The following is an 18,065-nucleotide window of genomic DNA, read 5'->3' on the forward strand; positions in this document are numbered from 1 at the left end:
GGATCTACATTTAGAGACAGCGAAACTAATCCTATGTGACTATCCCTAGTAAATATAGAATGAGAAGGAGCACCCGATATACAATGGAATGCAAGTCGAGAGGTGAATATGTAGTTGTTTACTGAACGTAATAACAAGGGATCAGGCCCAATCATTTGTTGCTACATTCAATAAACAACTACATATTCACCTCTCGACTTGCACTTCATTGGATATCGGGCGCTCCTTCTCTTTTTATCTTTACTAGTACACGGGGAAAATGTCCTCAAGACCGTACCCAGAGGCAGCAGTCCAAGCCCCCTAAAAAGGACTCACCACCTCCCTCCAGCGCAGCTGGGCAGAATATAATCGGAAGAGAACTCTTCCAACCCGCACCCACCACCACCTAAACAATGACTCACCACCAACTGGGAACGTCTGGGAACAAAAATAAGGGAGGTCTGGGATCAAAAATAATAACAGTCCCTATATATAATATACATAAAAAATGCAAAGCCCTAGAAGCAAATATATTCATCACAAGGACTGCGATCTGTATATAAAATATATCTGGAAAAGGATCAGAAAAGAAAATATTTACTGGTTAGGTACTTTTTTATAGTGGCTGCATCAGGTCTTGGATCGGACTTCATGGCAAAAAACAAGGCAAGAGCGGTCTGATCAATTCTAGAAATGACTTCCTCAGCAGCTGCAATTATTTCATTTATGAGCTTGATTCTTTCCTGGAATAAAAAGATGCCACATTAGAAGCAATCTAAACCAATATCATCATAGACCCTATAATATCAAGCAAGGGGGGCTACTTTCTAAAGATTAACAGGCAACATTAATATTAGTTCCAAGCAAGTTAAACAAAAAAAAAAAAACTGTAATGCGCACGAATAAAGCAAAGAAAAGACAGGGTAAGATTCCATATTTTGATTACAACTGTTCATTCAAAGGGAGAAGGTGTTTTTATTGCCAAGCTTGAGTGTTAAATGCAGGTTAATAAAAAAAAATAAACAAATATTACCACAATGCTATGTTAATGGCATTCTTGAAATGCATACAAAATGACTATAAGATTGCAAACAAGGAAGTACTATAGGGATTTTAGATTTACCATGCATATGCTGCTTCTGCCTTTCAAGCTTAAGTGACAAGAGTTAAAACTGACTAAGCCTTTACTCGATGCCACAGGGACAACGGTGACCTCATTCATCTACTATGAAGGTGCCCTAAGCTCCACAGGCATTGGACGGCGGTGGTTCGGACCATTAACGCTGCCTATCTCCTTTCAGTGCCGGTAGACCCAAAGCCCTGCCTTCTCGGTATGGTGGAGGACTTTACCCAAGATATTAATATTAGATGGGCAGTTACCAGGTCCCCGTTTCAGGCCCGGAAGGTTGTCTTACAGCACTGGGTGGCCCCGTCTCCTCCTATGTTGGAGATGTGGGTACAGGCAATGGGTAATACTTTGAGGTATGAACGCTTGATTTACCAACACAGAGGAGTCCCGAATAGATATGATAAGATATGGGGGGATGGCTGGCAGTTCCTGGCTTGGCTCCTAAGGATTTGGTCTTAGACGGCCTGCTGCAGTGATTGTTTTATACACGAGGAGGGGGATTTCTAGAGTTTGGGGGAGGGGGCCTTGAATTGGATTATCTTGATATACCTTTTACCTTTCAGCTGGGGGTGGTTTCTGGCAGGGGGAGGTCCATTTTGCTATTGTTGTGGTTTTCAGTTTTATGGATGTATTTGTACTTGGGAATGATGTGAACTGTGTGAAATCTGTAATTTATTGTTTTCTTTAATAAACTTTGTTTTGGATTTAAAAAAAACTGACTAAGCCTCTCATTTGGAAGAGATCACGTGACCAAATATCTAAGCCTTTACTATGGAACAGAATTTGCTCCATGCAAAGCAAGTGTTATAATCCTTCTATTTATCCTGATTTATTAGTTCCTTAAAGAGGAAGTAAACCCTCCTCTGCAAGTTGTACCTATAGGTAAGCCTTATCATAGGCTTACCTATAGGTACTGTAAATATCTCCTAAACATGCACCGTTAAGGAGAGATTTACCTTAAATGCAGCCAGTGACATCACTGGTGCATCCGCTCTGAAGGAACGGCCGCTGGTGCCGTTCCTTCAGAGCCCCGTGCCGTGACCGTCGGCTCCCGCGCGCATCAGCGGGAGTGACGTTATCGTGGGTCCAGCCAATCAGATGGCCGGATGCCGCGAACCCGGAAGAAGGGTGACAGAACATGTCACCCACGAGAGAGGTGAGCGGTCGGCACCTCGGGGCTTCGTTCTTAGGCAAGTATTTCATAATGAGCTAGTATGCGTTTGTCTTTCAGGTTTTTTTTTCCAAAAAAAAAAAAAAAATTCGGAGGTTTACAACCTCTAACAATTTATGCTAACACTTAAGTAGGATGCCTCTTGTTTGAAACAGTCAAATAAAGACATAATTTTTATATCCATTACACATTAGTTAGAATACCCTGTAAGCCAGCTGATAGTGGCAGTTAGCACATTCTAATGAAAATCATTCATAGCAAACAATACGACCACGCTATGTTCTGTGGCATTTGATATTTAGGCAACAAAATGAACCATTGTTCATACACAGGAGAGCCAGGTTGGGTAGCGTCTGCTGCCTAGAAATAACAAGTTTAGCTACAACAGGTTTTGGAAGATCTCTGCCCTGTGGATCAATGGTTTACATATTTATTTCCTACACAAGCCATTTTTGAATGCAAAGCTAATAAAATAACCCTTGCCATTTCACTCTACACCCGTTAATCTCATATCCCCTGCTCATGATTGGCTCACTGCTTTGCCTCAAACTCTGCAATCTGAGATTTCCGTTTTGCCTTTTAGCGTTTTACACACAGGGATGCAGACACTGCTGCTTTTCTTGCTGCAACGAGAACAATCAGGTGGTAAGATTTGTGGCAGATCCCATTGCGTAGCCACTGCAGCTTACTTCAGAAAAAAAAAGTAAAGTCACACTGAAAGTTTGCTCTAATCTTTTAAATGTATATAATATTCCTGAACAAAATAGTTGCTTTTTTAATGCCTCTTTTTTTGTAGTGATAAAAAAAAAAAAAAAGATGCCTCATTTTCCAATCCATAATAGAATAATGAATGATTTGCTACAGCAAACATATCCACTTTCCTTTCCTCCAATCTTTATAGAATAGCTTTTTATATTCTAAAGATAAGGACATGTGAAAAAAGGTTTTCTTGAAAATGTCCAAATATATAGACTGTTCACCATGCTGTTACTAGTAAGAAGGGGAAAACTATTGCAACTGAAAACTCGCAGCAAGCTTGTAACTGAAGATAGCTTGTGTTAATAGTATAATTTACTTACTTTTGATTTTGAAGTGCCCTTCCTCTGGTAATTTGCAAGGAAACACATAGTGGGTGCTTTAAGTTATTAGTGTTATATATTTGATCCTGATAATGCTACACTTTAAAATGGAAGCGTCCATATTATGAGTTGTCCCAGATGAAGACAGGAAACTTACCAAAAATAAAAATCACTGAATCTGATAGTATCAACTCCAGTCCAATTTATTTGTATTATTTAGAACGCTGCACGGACAAGTTTGAAGCCCTACATAGAAAGTGAGGACTAATCTTTTAACTGGGTACAGAGAATAGAGGTTCTAACAAGAAACATGGTTTCTGTCAACTAGACAGAAGGTGATAAGAAATGTCCAAAGGGACACAGCAAAAAAAAAATAAATAAATAAAATTAATAATATATATATATATATATATATATATATAAATTGTCAGGTACTTACTCCTGAATAGCAAGGCTAAATACTTTCTATAAGCATCCTCATAATGCAAAATTTGTGAAATCTGCACTTTCTGGCAAAAAATTAACAAGCTAAAATAATAACGCTCAAGCGACATTCTTGAGAAAAAGATGGATATCCTAATAGCTAGAATGGAACTATAAAACTGGGGGATAGCAGAAGTTGAGGGCTTAAGATTACAGACTTTAACTATTGCTATATTTTATATATATATATATATATATATATATATATATATATATATATATATATATATATATATATTTTTTTAAACCAAAGTTCTAACCCTTCCAACTATATTTAAAACAAAAATGACAGTGTTGGAGCTAGTGGTTATCAATTCGGTATGTCACAGTTCATGCCCAGAAACGCTTGCAATTTACGATTCTTAAAGCGGAGTTCCACCCTCAAAAACGTTTTCGAGATAAAAATACCCCCGGGACAGTCAGGGCTAGTGCATTTCAGAATGGATAGCCTCTGAACTATCCCAGGTTGCACTTACCTTTTAGAAGAAATACTTGCATTGAAAATTTCTTGTCCAGCGCTGCCACCTCAGGTGTGGGCAGCTGAAGCCAGGGCGTCCTCTTCGGTCCCAGAATGCCCTGCACTGGCCCCGCTCGTCAATTTCGGGGCAGGCGCGTCATTCCTGCAGCTCCTGGGCATGCCCAGAAGCTGTTTAGCAGGGAATGACGCGCCTGCACCGGAACTGACGAGCGGGGCCGGTCCAGGCGCATTGACTCCTGGGAGCGATGACATTCAGCAAGGAGGAAGTGACGGCGAGGGCCACGGCCGCAGAGGGAGGAAGAGGAAGGAAGGTAAGTATATTTTCTTCAAAAACAAGGTAAGTAAACGGAAAAAAAAAATATCCATTTCATTTTCAGGGGACACAGAGCAAGCGGATGGGCGAAAGTCACTTTTGAGGGTGGAACTTCGCTTTAACTTGGAAAAGCAGACACACAACCTAGGTCCAAAGTAGATAGGAGGCAATTATTCTATCGCCCTATCCTATGCTTTGGAGTTGTCAGAGGATAAAGCACAATGTGGAAACTCATAGGAGAGCGAGCTTAAATACTATGCAGGCTCTCTAGGGTGAGCAAAGTCAACAACCATGGAGCTACAAGGCATAAATTGCTTTTGTGATGCCAGTGCTTGTGCATGTCTTTTTTAAACAAAGCTATAGAAAGAAACCGAACTGATTCTAGGACAATCCATGTACACACAATCAAAGATCATAAAAAAAAAAAAAACTACATGGTCTGAGTACCCATTCTCATCAAGGTGGTCCATTGGTAAATTTAACAACCATGGTGCGGTTTATGGACCACAATGTATAGTAGGTGCATTGGGGAGGTGTTCAATGCAAATCACAATGACTGGCACCTCAGTGTACTGGTGTAAATTGTCTAAACTGATCAAACAAGCACACATTTTATTTTTTTACCTCAAAAATTAGCGTTACCTTTTCAGAATCCAGTTGATGAAGCCTTGCAACATACAGGGGAAGATGGTTTGGAAAGGATTCCTTCAATTCACTGAAGATCTCATTGCTTTCAAGCCTTCAAAAAACATGTCAAATGTTTAATCGTGCACAAAACCTGAAGTATCAGAATGATATCTCAAATAGAATTTGTCCCTCTTAGCCCCATCCACGCCGAAATTGGTACTATCTGCCTAAGAAACAATTCTCCTGAAACACTCGCCTCCTGCTTGCTTTATGTTAATACAAAGGCAAAACAAAAAGTAGAGCCACACCATTTGATAGAATTAAAAAAAAAAAAAAAAAAAAAAAGAAGAATATTTCTGCTTATAATTGAGGCCAACAGGTTTTCTGGCCCTACAAATTCTACGTCATTAGGGCTGATCAAAGAGGATCATTTGAAGACCTCCTTTAAAGAATTTGCTAAAATCAGGCCTTATTCACACCGCTCTGCTGAGGTTTTCCCACAGCATGGGTGCACCACAATTAACTCACTGTTTCATGCAGGTACCCGCACTTTTGGTGTGTTTTCTGAAAGCGCACCAAAGATACAGCATGTGAGACTTTTGGTGCGCTTTCAGAAAACATACTAAAAACACATCTAATAGAAGTATATGGGAATGCATAGGTAACCTGTATGAAAACTGCTGGTACTCCGTGCTGCAGGGAAACTGCAGTGGAGCAGTGTGAAAGTGGCTTTCTATGGAAAAATAAATACTCTGGCTAAGGACTTTGTATGGCACTTCATTCTTTTTCTATGTGTGTTTCACCCAAAGGGCCACTTGAGACCTCAGTCATGTATTTGGAGCTGCCTCGACAGGGATATCACAATCCCTTTCATAGGCTTTCTATACTAAAAAAAAAAAAAAAACCACAACAGTTTTCAGATCCAGCAATTCAAATTTTCCATGTTACACACTCTCCACGATAATAAACAGGGATACTCAGTACAGTAGTATTCAAGTTTATGGCAGCATTGGCTATTAAACATGCAAGATTGCAGTTGAAGAAATAACATTTGAGCACTGCTTTAATCAAGCAGGTATATGCAAGAGTCTCCAAACTCCGGAGGGCATTGTTATCATATGCAGAGATTTTATATTTTGAGAAAGTAATTCAGTGAGAGTGTATAATTTCCCATGGAAAAAGGGAACAAGAACATGGCTGAGAAAGAATTGCAATGGGCATCAGCAGTGCATTCAAGTCACCTACTAGAGAAGCTAAGCCCCCGTTCACACTAAGGCGACCTGTGAGGCGACCTGGTCGCCTCACAGGTTCGCCTCCCATAGGGAAGCTGCGGACCCGTTCTAATAGGAGCGACACAAGTCGCTCCGACTTAGAAAAAGGGTCCGGAGCTTCTTTGGGGCGACCAGGAGGCGACCGCCATAGACTTCAATGTTATGAAGTCCGTGGCGGCCGCTCCGAGGTCGTAGCGCGCTGCTCGCACCGTGACCTCGGAGGTCGCGGTGCGAAGTAGCGTCGCCCCTATGTGAACGGGGGCTTACTCTCTGGCCTAACTTAATAACAAACCTCAAAGACGCCAATATATTAACTAAGATGGGTATTTGTCTAATAAGTTTACATATTTAACTTCATATGTAAATTGTTAAACCTAACATTGTTTATTAAGTTTTCTACTATTACTGTTTGATTCATCAAATGCCTATGCCTGCAGAAATTAATTCCATCCCTCTTCTGACATACTTTGCCATCCACTGAATCTTTAAGTCTCTGAGAGCATCTGCAAATTCTTCCTTCACATCTTTCTCCTTTTCTGCTTCTTTCTCTTTGTCTTTGCTGCCATTCTTAGGTTTTGTTGAGGATGGTATCAAATGGTAGTGCACTGAAATCACATCCTATAAAGAATAAAAAAAAATAACCCACAGTTAAAGGTTCCCAAGTAAAACAACCATAAAAGCATTCAAAAGGCTGTAAAAGTACACAATGGTAAATAGGTGTTAAAACAAGATTGGATAAGAATGTTCATTTCACTACTCTAAACTGAGAACAGCTGAACTCTGATACTAGCTAAAGCTAGCCAGAACCAGCATAAGTACTTTAAAGGGTATTTCCACTTTTGAAGTCAAATTTGAGAAAACACCACTACAGATCTGTTGTGTCCCCACTCACGTGGCATAAAAAAAAAAAAAAAAAAAAGTTAATTTAAATATTTCTTACCTTTAGATGTTTCTTAGGGGAAAAAAGGGGTCATGACTGACTAAGGTTTTTTGAGCAATGTCAGAGTGAGTCTATCCTAAGTATGTCCTCATTAACTTTCAAATTTAAGAAACCCAGCTTTAAAATCTTTAACTCTTTTTTTTTTTTCTTTTTAAAGGCAGATGGCGTTCAAATTTAGTTACAACCGATAATTAAGATCTGCCTGCACAGTACAAATTGGGTTAATTACAGCAAACACAGAAGCCCAGCTTTGACAAACAAGGAAAACTACCTAGAATATTTCATTGCTGGAAGGTTCAGAACAGAGGAAAAAAGGTAAGCTGTAGTTTTTAAATTTTACAAGTTATGCTACATGAATCGGAACATATAAAAAATATAAAGTAGTTATCCCAATTAGGCAAAAAAAAAGTTTGAAAAACTGCAAAACTGGAAATACACTTTCAACCAGCACTCAAACTGTGAGATAAAATATTTAAGGATTCATGTCATTGCACAGACAAGCTTACGGGAGGGAGAGCACAGACAGGACTGAATCAATGTGTTGCTGTTAAGTTATTGTCCAACCAAATTGATACGGCAGGCTCTGGACCCAGATGTATTACCTTACGGCATTATCTGGCAGCAGTGCTTAGATCATAAGAATGGTCAAACATAAAGCCTCTCCCAGGTAAACTGTTCACATTATATGCATATGAACAGTGTAGGTAATTTGCCTGGAGCTAACCGTGTAGTTAATTTGCCTGGAGCTCAGCTTTAATAAATGTGACAAACCTGGAAAACTCAAACTGAGTATAATGCAAGGGATCAAAAGCAGAGGTTACCCTTCAGCAAAGACTGCATGTCACAATGATATGTAGATCTAAATATACAGGCAACTGAAGCTGTAAGCAGAAGTTTTTTTTTCTTGTTACAAGCTTAGCACCGGCCGCTCTACCTCTTGAGACCCCCCATTACACGTTTACATTATATTATAAAGGGATGTATAGAAAACACACTTTTGGGTAAGATAGAGAAGGGTTGGTTTATTTTTCGTACTAGTTTGGAGGGGGGGGGGGGGGGTTGGATTAGGATATTTGTAGGCAGGCAACTGAAATTAACTGAAGGTCAATTTCATAGGACGATGCAAGCAGGAGCAGCAGCGGCCAATGGCAAGATGGAAAAGAAACCAGATGTTTAACACTCCACCTAGCGAATTATGTCAGTGCTCAATCCCACAGCATTCTGTGTTGAGAACTGCCAAGAAGCAGATAAATTAAAAGGCACCCAGTGACCAATGTAAATGAGGTATCCTCCCAGAGGAAGTCTTCATGAGCTGAGACAATGCTGGCAGCTCTGAATTACTAATTTTTCCAGAATGCCCTAAGCCGAACCCATTGCCCAAAAGGTAACTGCTAGGCTATCCATCTCTGCAATGTACAGTTCAGCAGGGTCTGGATTCTGCAAGCAAAAAGCTAGGCTTAGGATGGGCATGTGACAAATAGCTGCAATCAAAGAGACCAGCTCTAGCAATGATGTAAAAAAATAAAAAAAAAAAAAAATCCACACAACTAAATTGAAGAAAAAAATTTAATAAATAGTGCTAGTAAATATAAATTGGCCTTTTACACAATAAAGATGAAGAGAAGATGTCCTCCTAGAACACTAGGAAAATAAATGAGGCATGCTGGTAGTAGGAGTTATCCTGGGTTGGCCTAGATTTATTAATTTTTTGCTTGCCTGTGTTCACTCCTGTAGGCAGTGAATGTGAATGATTCTCCGTGTCCCCCATTGGATGAAAAAGAAAACATGTAGACCCCAAGATCAATCTGGAGGTTCTAGATGTGGGAGGGGTGGGAACAAGTGACATGTGGTTTTTTACCAAGTACAACCTCTGCTTACTCATTTTCTTCAGTTTTAGTTGCAATTTGCTAAAGTTTGTGTTGGGTTTACATAAAAACCTATAATTGCTTTTAGTGCGCATTTACTCATTTTCATTACTTTGCTTTATTAAAATATGAATAAGGCACATTTTCTGGAAAAAGCAAATAGATCAGTCCTACAAAAACACAGCAAACATATTATATAGATAAAATAGGCAAAGTACTTTTTACATGGTGGTATCTAGGAAATACTTTTTAATAGATGTGTAGATGTTATGCCCCCACTGTAGAAAGCGTATGTTTGAAATTCTTGTGTATTTAGAGATACCATAATTATTAAAAAAAATGGATTTTAACTTACCGTAAAATCCATTTCTCTGATGTTCATTGACGGACACAACGCCTGATCTTAACCATTGGGTCATACTGCCCCCTACAGGAGTAGGGCACTAGGCAGAAGAAAAGTCTGGCAATGCCTATGGGCAGTCCCAGGGGGTATACCCCCTCTCTCTGCTATAGGTACTCAGTTTTGTTACAAGCAGTGTCAGAATTACAACTCTACAGAGGGGTGGGTGCTGTGTCCGTAATGAACATCAGAGAAATGGATTTTATGGTAAGTCAAAACTTCCATTTTCTCTTTTGTTCTTTGACTGGCACAGCACCTGATCTTCTTAACCATTGGGACGTCCCAAAGCAGTGTTAAACTTGAGGGGGGGGGGGGAACAGCAAAAAAGAAACTCCCAAGGCTAACTATAGCCAACCAAGTAAACAGGAGCTCAACTGAAAAAAACAATACACCCTTCGAGGAGGACCAGGTCCTCTGGTCACAAGGTTTTTGCAGGCTGCTGTTTAAAGGAAGCATCCGCAGATGCAAACACATCCACTTCACAGAACTTTGTGAAAGTGTGCAACGATGATCAGGTGGCCGCCTTGCAAACCTGCATCACTGACACCTGATGACGGAAGGTCCAGGAGGCACTGAGCAACCGAGTAGAACGCGTCTTGACAGGGAAAGGAGTAACCGCATCCTTGATGGAATAGACCTGAACCACCGTCTGTCTGAACCATCTTGAAATTGTCGCACAGGAAGCGGACAACCCTTTCCGAGGCCCATCCGTGAGCACAAATAGTGAGTCTGACTTCCTAAAAGACTCTGTATCTGCCAGGTACACCCTAATTGCCAAGACCACATCCAAGGCATGCAAAGCAATTTCCTTCAGAGGTTTTGGCCTGGTAAAAGGCAACACGTCTTCATTCAAATGAAAATCCGACACAACCTGAGGAAGGATCGAAGGAGATCCACAGGATGTCAGCGGGTCTCGAGAAACCAGCGCTCGGCTTGTCAGACCAGGTTCGTTTGTATCCCTACAGAGGCTGCCCTGAGAGGTTTCGAGCCCTTGTCAGTCGACCCTGAGGGACGAAAAAAAACGTATGAGCCGAGAAGGGTCCTTGCCCTTAGTAGCCTGCGGAAGAAAGGTATTCTTTCCCCCTGTGGGACCTTTAATGATGTCATCCAGGGTAGCTCCAAACAGGCGATCTTCCTTTGAAAGGGGAGATCAGTCAAGGCCTTTTTAGAAGTCTGGTTCGCAGACCAGCATTTGAGCCAAAAGACACGATGAAGGATCACTGCCAAAACAGGGAGCCGAGCCACTAGGGGAGCCGCATCCAAAGAGGCATCACAGAAACTGCAGCCCTTGGACCAACTGGTCCGCCATCTCAGCAAAGGCGGGGGGAGCTGTTCTCCCTCCAAGTCACGGCGTAAAATCTTAGCCCACACAGTCAGAGTTTGCGGGACCAGGGTAATGGTGAATACCTGCTTCAGTGCCGAACCAGCCAGGGTGTAAATATTGCGGGCCACAGACTCCACCTTCCTGTCAGCTGGATCCCTAAAGGCCGGGGACTTTTCAACCAGAATCATGGTTGCATTGTTCAATCTTGAAACCGGAGGGTCCACTAACGTTAAAACAGTCCATTCCTAATAAGGGGCTCCTTATAGGGGTATAGTCTAGCAAATCACTTAGGGACCCCAAGGGACACTTCGGTTGTCCCCACTTTCTAGCGACAAGTCTGTCAAAATAGGCAGGGAAAGGAAACACCTTTGCCGCTCTGGATGGCTTGGGAGTGCCAAAGGGAACCTGCGCCACAGCTGCATCCTCCATCTTTAAGGTCTTGTGCACAGATACAATCAGTGCTTCCACCAGCACCTTTTCGTGCGCGGTTGCAGATGTGGAGGAATCATCCTCATTGTCTGAGGATCCTGGGCCAGGCACAAAGCACTAAGCTATCCTCTGCAGAGGGAGAGGACTCCCCACCCAGCAGAAACAGGCACCTGCAGCCACCAGGATAATCTGCACTCTACATGCAGCGATCAGGAAGTAAAAACATCCAGGAGTCAGCACCAGGGGATGAGGAGGGGCTCCCAACGCCAAAATCGCCGCCTACCAGGACCAGAGATCCCAGCAAGGAACTAGGTACCTACTCCTGATTCCTGAGTACCTATAGTAGAGAGAGGGAGTATACCCCCCTGGGACTGCCCATGGGCATAGCCAGTCTTTTTTCTGCCTAGTGTCCTACTCCTGTAGGGAGCAGTATAACCAAATGGTTAAGAAGATCAGGAGGTGAACACAAGAAAAAAAAATTTGGGAAGTCAACTTTTTTTTTCTTTTGTTTTGAAATTTTATACCATGCAAAAGCTGCATACTGAACTACTCTATTAATGTCACTGGTTCTCTGCTGTACATGCCACAATAATTTCCTTGTAAAGCACCTCCAAGCTAGGCACAACTAACGCTTAGATAAAATCAAAATTTGGTCGGTTCAGCAGGGACCGGCTGAATTTGGACTAGTGTGTCGTGGTCCTCGTTCGGCGGAAGTCCATAATTAGGGTGAAAAAAAAAAGGGGGGCTAGTCGTCCTAAGGTTAGCATGTCCTAATGTGACATTGTCACATTAGGACAAGTGGCTGGGTCCATGCAACCGCTGAGTCCTAACAAGACTTGAATGGGCTGCTGATACACAACACCTGGAGACACAAGAAAAAAAAAAAAATAGGCCTGTTTATAGCATATGGACCTCAGCACCTGTGTGAACGAGGCATATAAACTATTTTCCCATTGTATAAAAATAATGAAAAAAAACCAAACCACTGAGAAACTGATATATAAATTCCACACTCCTTTTAAGCTCTAGAAGGGAGTATATTTATGAACCCCAAATTTACAGTAAGTCTGCTAGCTAAACACTGCAGTATTTCAGCAGAGCTACAAATCGAGAATTCCCAAATCTTTATATTTTTTTTATTTATTCTCCAGGGGAAGTTTCACTATTGCAGGTACACATTAGATCGCTTATTTGTGCACACTGGTTCTCAAATAAGTCTCAGTCTACAGAAAAAACCCTTGGAGGGTGGTGTTAAAAATCAAGCAATGCGATCAACTGCCAGAAATTGTCAAGAGTCTTTCTGACTAGCCCCTGATCATTACATGTGTAATGTAGAAAAGGTTTAACCCAACATTTTCCACATTTGACTGTTTTGGGAAGAAAGCTGTGTTAGGACCTGACAAGGCAGTTCTTGTTGAATAGGTAGATACCCCACCAACCATCATTGTTAGCACGTCTTCCTGTGTGCAGCCATCTTTAGACATAAGATAGCATTCTGGTGATTAGAAAAATTGCTTATAATATGTGCATATACATGCTTGTATTACTTCTTTAATCTGAAGATACCCATAGAAATAATCATGGCACATGGATCAAGTAATGATCGTCTAATGTCTATGGTCTTCAAACTTACCGCACCAGGCAGTTTAATTCATAAACAATATTTAAATAGGAGTTTCATTCACCAGTGAAATCAAAGCTGAATTTTAGTGAATATGTCACAAAACTAAAACTGCAATTTATTTTACAGAAAACAAATAAACTTTTTTTTTTTTAGGTTGTAATTTATAAAACACATTGGACTACAATCTACCTAGCAAATCCACCTTATTCACCTAATAACCTTATGTCTTATGCTAGGGCTACATACAGGAACTGATTTACTGTATCCTTAAGTGAGCAAATGAAAAGACAAAAGTTACTTTCTCTGCTACAAATCTGTCTTCAAAAGATTTGGCGACAGATTCAAATGAACAGATATGCAGATATATGAGGTTAGAGTAACTGACAAAAGTACCTTTTTATATTTTCCTTGTCGCTTTGCTGCAGACTGCCCCTGGGAGTTAGAACAACATACTGTAAGAACACATGTACTCTACAAGGAATGGATAAACTGTCTCCCTATCATATAACCTGATAATACATAAGGTCTGCTCATGCAAGAACTTAACATTTTTAAAGACTGAATACTTATTGGGAATTGCATTGCAATAATTCACTTCTGAGATTTTCATGTTGTGCAGTTGCAGTGTGGTGCGCTGTAGACACTCTTTCATGCATTATAGTTTGTTAATACAAAACATACCAAGATCGCGGAAAATAATTTTTTTTTTCTTTTTTTAATCGCACAACACTAAAAACACAGAAGTGTGAATGTAGTCCCAAGTTTCAGCTTTCCATGGAAAACAGGGCATTGTGAACTGTGCTATGTCCTATGTAGTCTACACATTTAATACGGTGCTCAAAAGACTAGGCCCTAGATTAGGAGTCATAAGCCATTTGTAGCAGGATGAATTAAACCAAAAGTAAACCCATTCATTTACCAGTTTCAAAAAACTGGTTACATTTCCGGCATATCAGGGGAAAGTAACACTCCCATTGGTTGTGCTCTCAACCAAACCATCCAATTGCTGGTCTCATAACTGATCACATGTGCTGCATCGTGGCAGTTGAAGATTAAGCAGAGGCCAAGATGGCAGCTTCCTTGGCTGAAAACGATATGAGGGTTTACTTCCCGTTTAACTCTCAAGAAAGTGGTCATTTTACCAAAAGGGACTTTACTGAGTAATCAGGATGTCTGCTCATCACAAAACGATCACATTTTTTTTTTTTTTTTTTTTTTTTAATGAATTCACAAAATGAATCCTTTTGTGGCATTTGGTTCTAGTGGTGAACTACTGGTTATAAAATCTTGAATATAATTATTCCGTCCGCTATTTTAATAATTATGATGGAGAACTGAACTGTTTACTGTACTTGTAAAAAAAAAAAGAAACGTGAATTTGTTGCGCTTGGGGGACAGACAATTTTAGTGTGTTAATGTACTGGAACATCAAAGGTCGAGGACAACTCAGTTGCCCAAGTCACCCCACACTGTATAGGACCTTTCTGTATAACACAATACAAAAAAATGACAAACTTTTTACACTTTGTAGCTCTATGCTTACTCTTTCACCAGATGTTAAATAACACCCTTCCATTTAGCCCCCGTTCACACTGGGGCGACCTGTCAGGGGACCTGGTCGCCTGACAGGTCGCCGTATGTCGCCTTCCATAGAGAAGCTGCGGACCCGTTCTAATAGGAGTGACACAAGTCGCTCAGACTTAGAAAAAGGGTCCGGAGCTTCTTTGGAGCGACCTGCATAGACTTCAATGTTATGAAGTCCGTGCCGGCCGCTCCGAGGTCGCGGGGCGAGCAGCGCACCGCGACCTATGAGGTCGCCCGGCAAAGTAGCGTCGCCCCAGTGTGAACGGGGCCTTAACCAACATGAATATGTCAACTATTTAGAAAAGGAAACAAAGCCAATAAGTTAAAATGCAATCAAGCACAAAGACTAATTTTAGAGATAAAGTATTAGCTGTGCTCAAAAACACTCAAGCTTTGTTCTTCCACAGTAGACTGATACGACATCAAATCGCTTCCATGGCATTGCTGGAAAGCTTAGGATGATACAAATAACAGGACAGTTGTAAAATCTTAAGGCACTTAGTTGCTGTAAAACAGTTTGGTGTTATTTTTTGGCCCAATGTTTTAGCCAAGATATGTTGTCTGATATTGACATTTGACTAGGTTTTATGCTTCTGGAAGTGATTTCCCCATTTGAACCCACGTCTGCAAAACCGTTTATAAAAAATTTAAAAAGAACTTGGCAGTGCATGGTATACAGATAAGCTTCTAAATCGTCAGGTACTTACTCCTGAATAGCAAGGCTAAATACTTTCTATAAGCATCCTCATAATGCAAAATTTGTGAAATTGTGCACTTTCTGGCAAAAAATTAACAAGCTAAAATAATAACGCTCAAGCGACGTTCTTGAGAAAAAGATGGATATCCTAATAGCTAGAATGGAACTATAAACTGGGGGATAGCAGAAGTTGAGGGCTTAAGATTACAGACTTTAACTATTGCTATATTATATTATAATATATATATATATGGAAAATAAAATAAAAGCTGTCCGACGCTCCACAAAGTAATGTAAAAGATGTAATAGAGTGTTAGAAATGCACCTAAATTTCCTTTTGAAGGCTGATCAACATATCAAAGCCTTTGGCAGTGTCAAGGTTGCCTATTTGTGTAAAAAAATAAATAAAATAGGTGTAGACATAATTAGAAGTTAGAGTTGCAGATATTTCCTAGGAATGATACTAATCAAATTTTGCAGTTAAGTGGGACACTATAACCCATTTGCATATTTAATTAGGCGTTTCACAACTATAAAGCATAAAAATAGCATTTTTGGATTCACAATAAAATACTTTTCTCAAGGTTCATTAAGGACAACCTAGGGTTATACTGCTTCTTACAGGAGAAATGGACACTGGGCACATAAAAACCCTCTTGAGCCTATGACCTCTCCCACCTTTTCCCTTCTCAGTTGTAGTAGGCAGTCCAAAGAGATCATCAGAGGAAAAGAAGCAGTGTAAATAGACTTAAATAATAAGTTCAACTATTAGAACATGTTACAGTTGTGCTCATAAGTTTACATACCCTGGCAGAATGTATAATTTCTTGACCATTTTTCCGATCGTATGAATAATAAACAAAAGCTTTTCTTGCACTCATAGTTAGTGTTTGGCTGAAGCAAGATGAAAGCAGTATGTTACCAAAAAACACTGGAGGAAAATTTGCATTCATCAGCCCGGGAGCTGCGCATGGGATGTACTTGGACATTCGAACAGGACAATGATCCTAAAAACAAGGCCAAGTCGACCTGTCATTGGCTACATCAGAATAAAGTGAAGATTCTGGAGTTGCCATCTCAGTCTCCTGACCTCAATATCATTGAGCCACTCTGGGGAGATCTCAAATATGCAGTTCATGCAAGACAGCCCAAGAATTTACAGGAACTGGAAGCTTTTTGCCAGGAAGAATGGGCATCTTTATCATTTGAGAAGATAAAGAGCCTCATCCACAAATGCCACAAAATACTTCAAGCTGTCATTGATGTTAAAGGGGGAAATACAAGATATTAAGAAATTCTAAAAAAAGATTATTGTAAAAAAAAAAAAAAAAAAAAAAAAAAAAAAAGAACTGTGGTATGTGATGTGAACTTTTGATCAGGGTGATTTGGGTAGTTTCTGTTGTCATTATGATTTTAAAAAAAGAGTAAACACAGTTGATTGATAACAAATGGCTTTGGCCAAACACGAATCATGAGTGAAAGAAAAGTTTTTGTGTTATCATTCATATTCTCAGAGAAATGGCCAAGAAATCATAAATGCTGCTAGGGCATGTAAACTTATGAGCAAAACTGTACATGTTTAATTTATATTCAGAGCGGAACATGCAACAAGATTAAGCTCATGCCGCCAGTTCCTCTGATCCCCCCCCCCTCAGTGCAACAGTGGGCAGGGGAGATCTTCTCCCCACACCTACTGTCAAAATTAAAAAAGGGTGTTGGTACAGGGCTCTCTCCACATGGCCACGTTGGGGTCCTTTCACACGGGCTTTCCGCCCGGCGGACTCCATTTTGCTCAGCGGGGATCGATCCGCAGATGACAGGTCAGTCTCTGCTTACTTTGCAAAGACAGACCTGTCAGATCCCCGCTCTCCTCTAAAGGAGATCAGATAAAAACAGTCCACCTGTCCGTTTTCATCCGGTCCCATTTGATCCGATCCTCCAAACGGATGGAAAAAAAGGGTTTACATCTGTCTGGATTTCACAGACCAGATTGGATAGCAGACATTTCACCGCTGACATCTGCTGCTCCATAGAGGTACATGGAGAATCCGATCAGATCTGCCTGAAAAACTGACAGCGACAGGCCTAAGGGTCCTATCACATGGGCTTTCCGCCCGGCGGACTCAGTTTTGCTCAGCTGGGATTTATCCACCGATCCCCACTGAGCAGGTGGATGACAGGTATGTCTCCGCTTACTTGGCAGAGACGGAGCTGTCAGATCCCGCTCCCCTCTATGGGATAAAAAAAAGGGACCACCTGTCCGTTTTCATTCCATCGGATCCTCCAGAGGGATGGAAAATAGGGTTTCCATCTGTCGAGTTTTCACGGACAGGATCCGATAGCAGTGGGTGTCAGCGGACATGTCCCCGCTGACATCCGCTGCTTCATAGAGGTGCATGGAGCATCCGATCAGGTCCACTCGAAAAACTGACAGGAGAACCTGATCGGAAAGCCCATGTGAAAGGAGCCTTATTCATGCACAGTTTCCTGTGAATGGACAGCTACCACGAGCCACCGCAGCTCATCAGCGATCTCAAAGTTCATTCACAAGCCCTGAGGCTTTCAAAAGACAGCTCGTATGTAGGTATGGGCAGAAAGCTGCAGGTCTTGTCTGCAGAAGCCTGACATTGCACCCCTGAGAAAAGGGTACATTTAGTTTACCCTTAACATAC

At 41.0% G+C, this 18,065-nt stretch overlaps 1 protein-coding gene across 3 annotated transcripts in view; it reads right to left on the reverse strand.

Annotated features, from left to right (window-relative positions):
* Positions 1-18,065, reverse strand: part of TPP2 (tripeptidyl peptidase 2) — a 117,566-nt gene that overhangs the window by 12,895 nt on the left and 86,606 nt on the right. Inside the window, exons 24-27 of one of the 3 annotated variants that reach the window (XM_082244504.1) lie at positions 13,506-13,544; positions 6,997-7,148; positions 5,275-5,371; positions 592-722 (exon numbers count right to left, since the gene is read on the reverse strand). In XM_082244504.1, the coding sequence (XP_082100630.1) occupies positions 592-722; positions 5,275-5,371; positions 6,997-7,148; positions 13,506-13,544 (419 nt within the window). Of the gene's footprint in view, positions 1-580; positions 723-5,274; positions 5,372-6,996; positions 7,149-13,505; positions 13,545-18,065 lie in introns of all 3 variants that reach the window. The other 2 variants (XM_082244506.1, XM_082244505.1) reach the window with 2 other exon arrangements.

The sequence above is a fragment of the Pelophylax lessonae genome, assembly GCF_965119305.1.
Source record: "Pelophylax lessonae genome assembly, chromosome: 2".
Classification (NCBI taxonomy): Eukaryota; Metazoa; Chordata; class Amphibia; order Anura; family Ranidae; genus Pelophylax; species Pelophylax lessonae.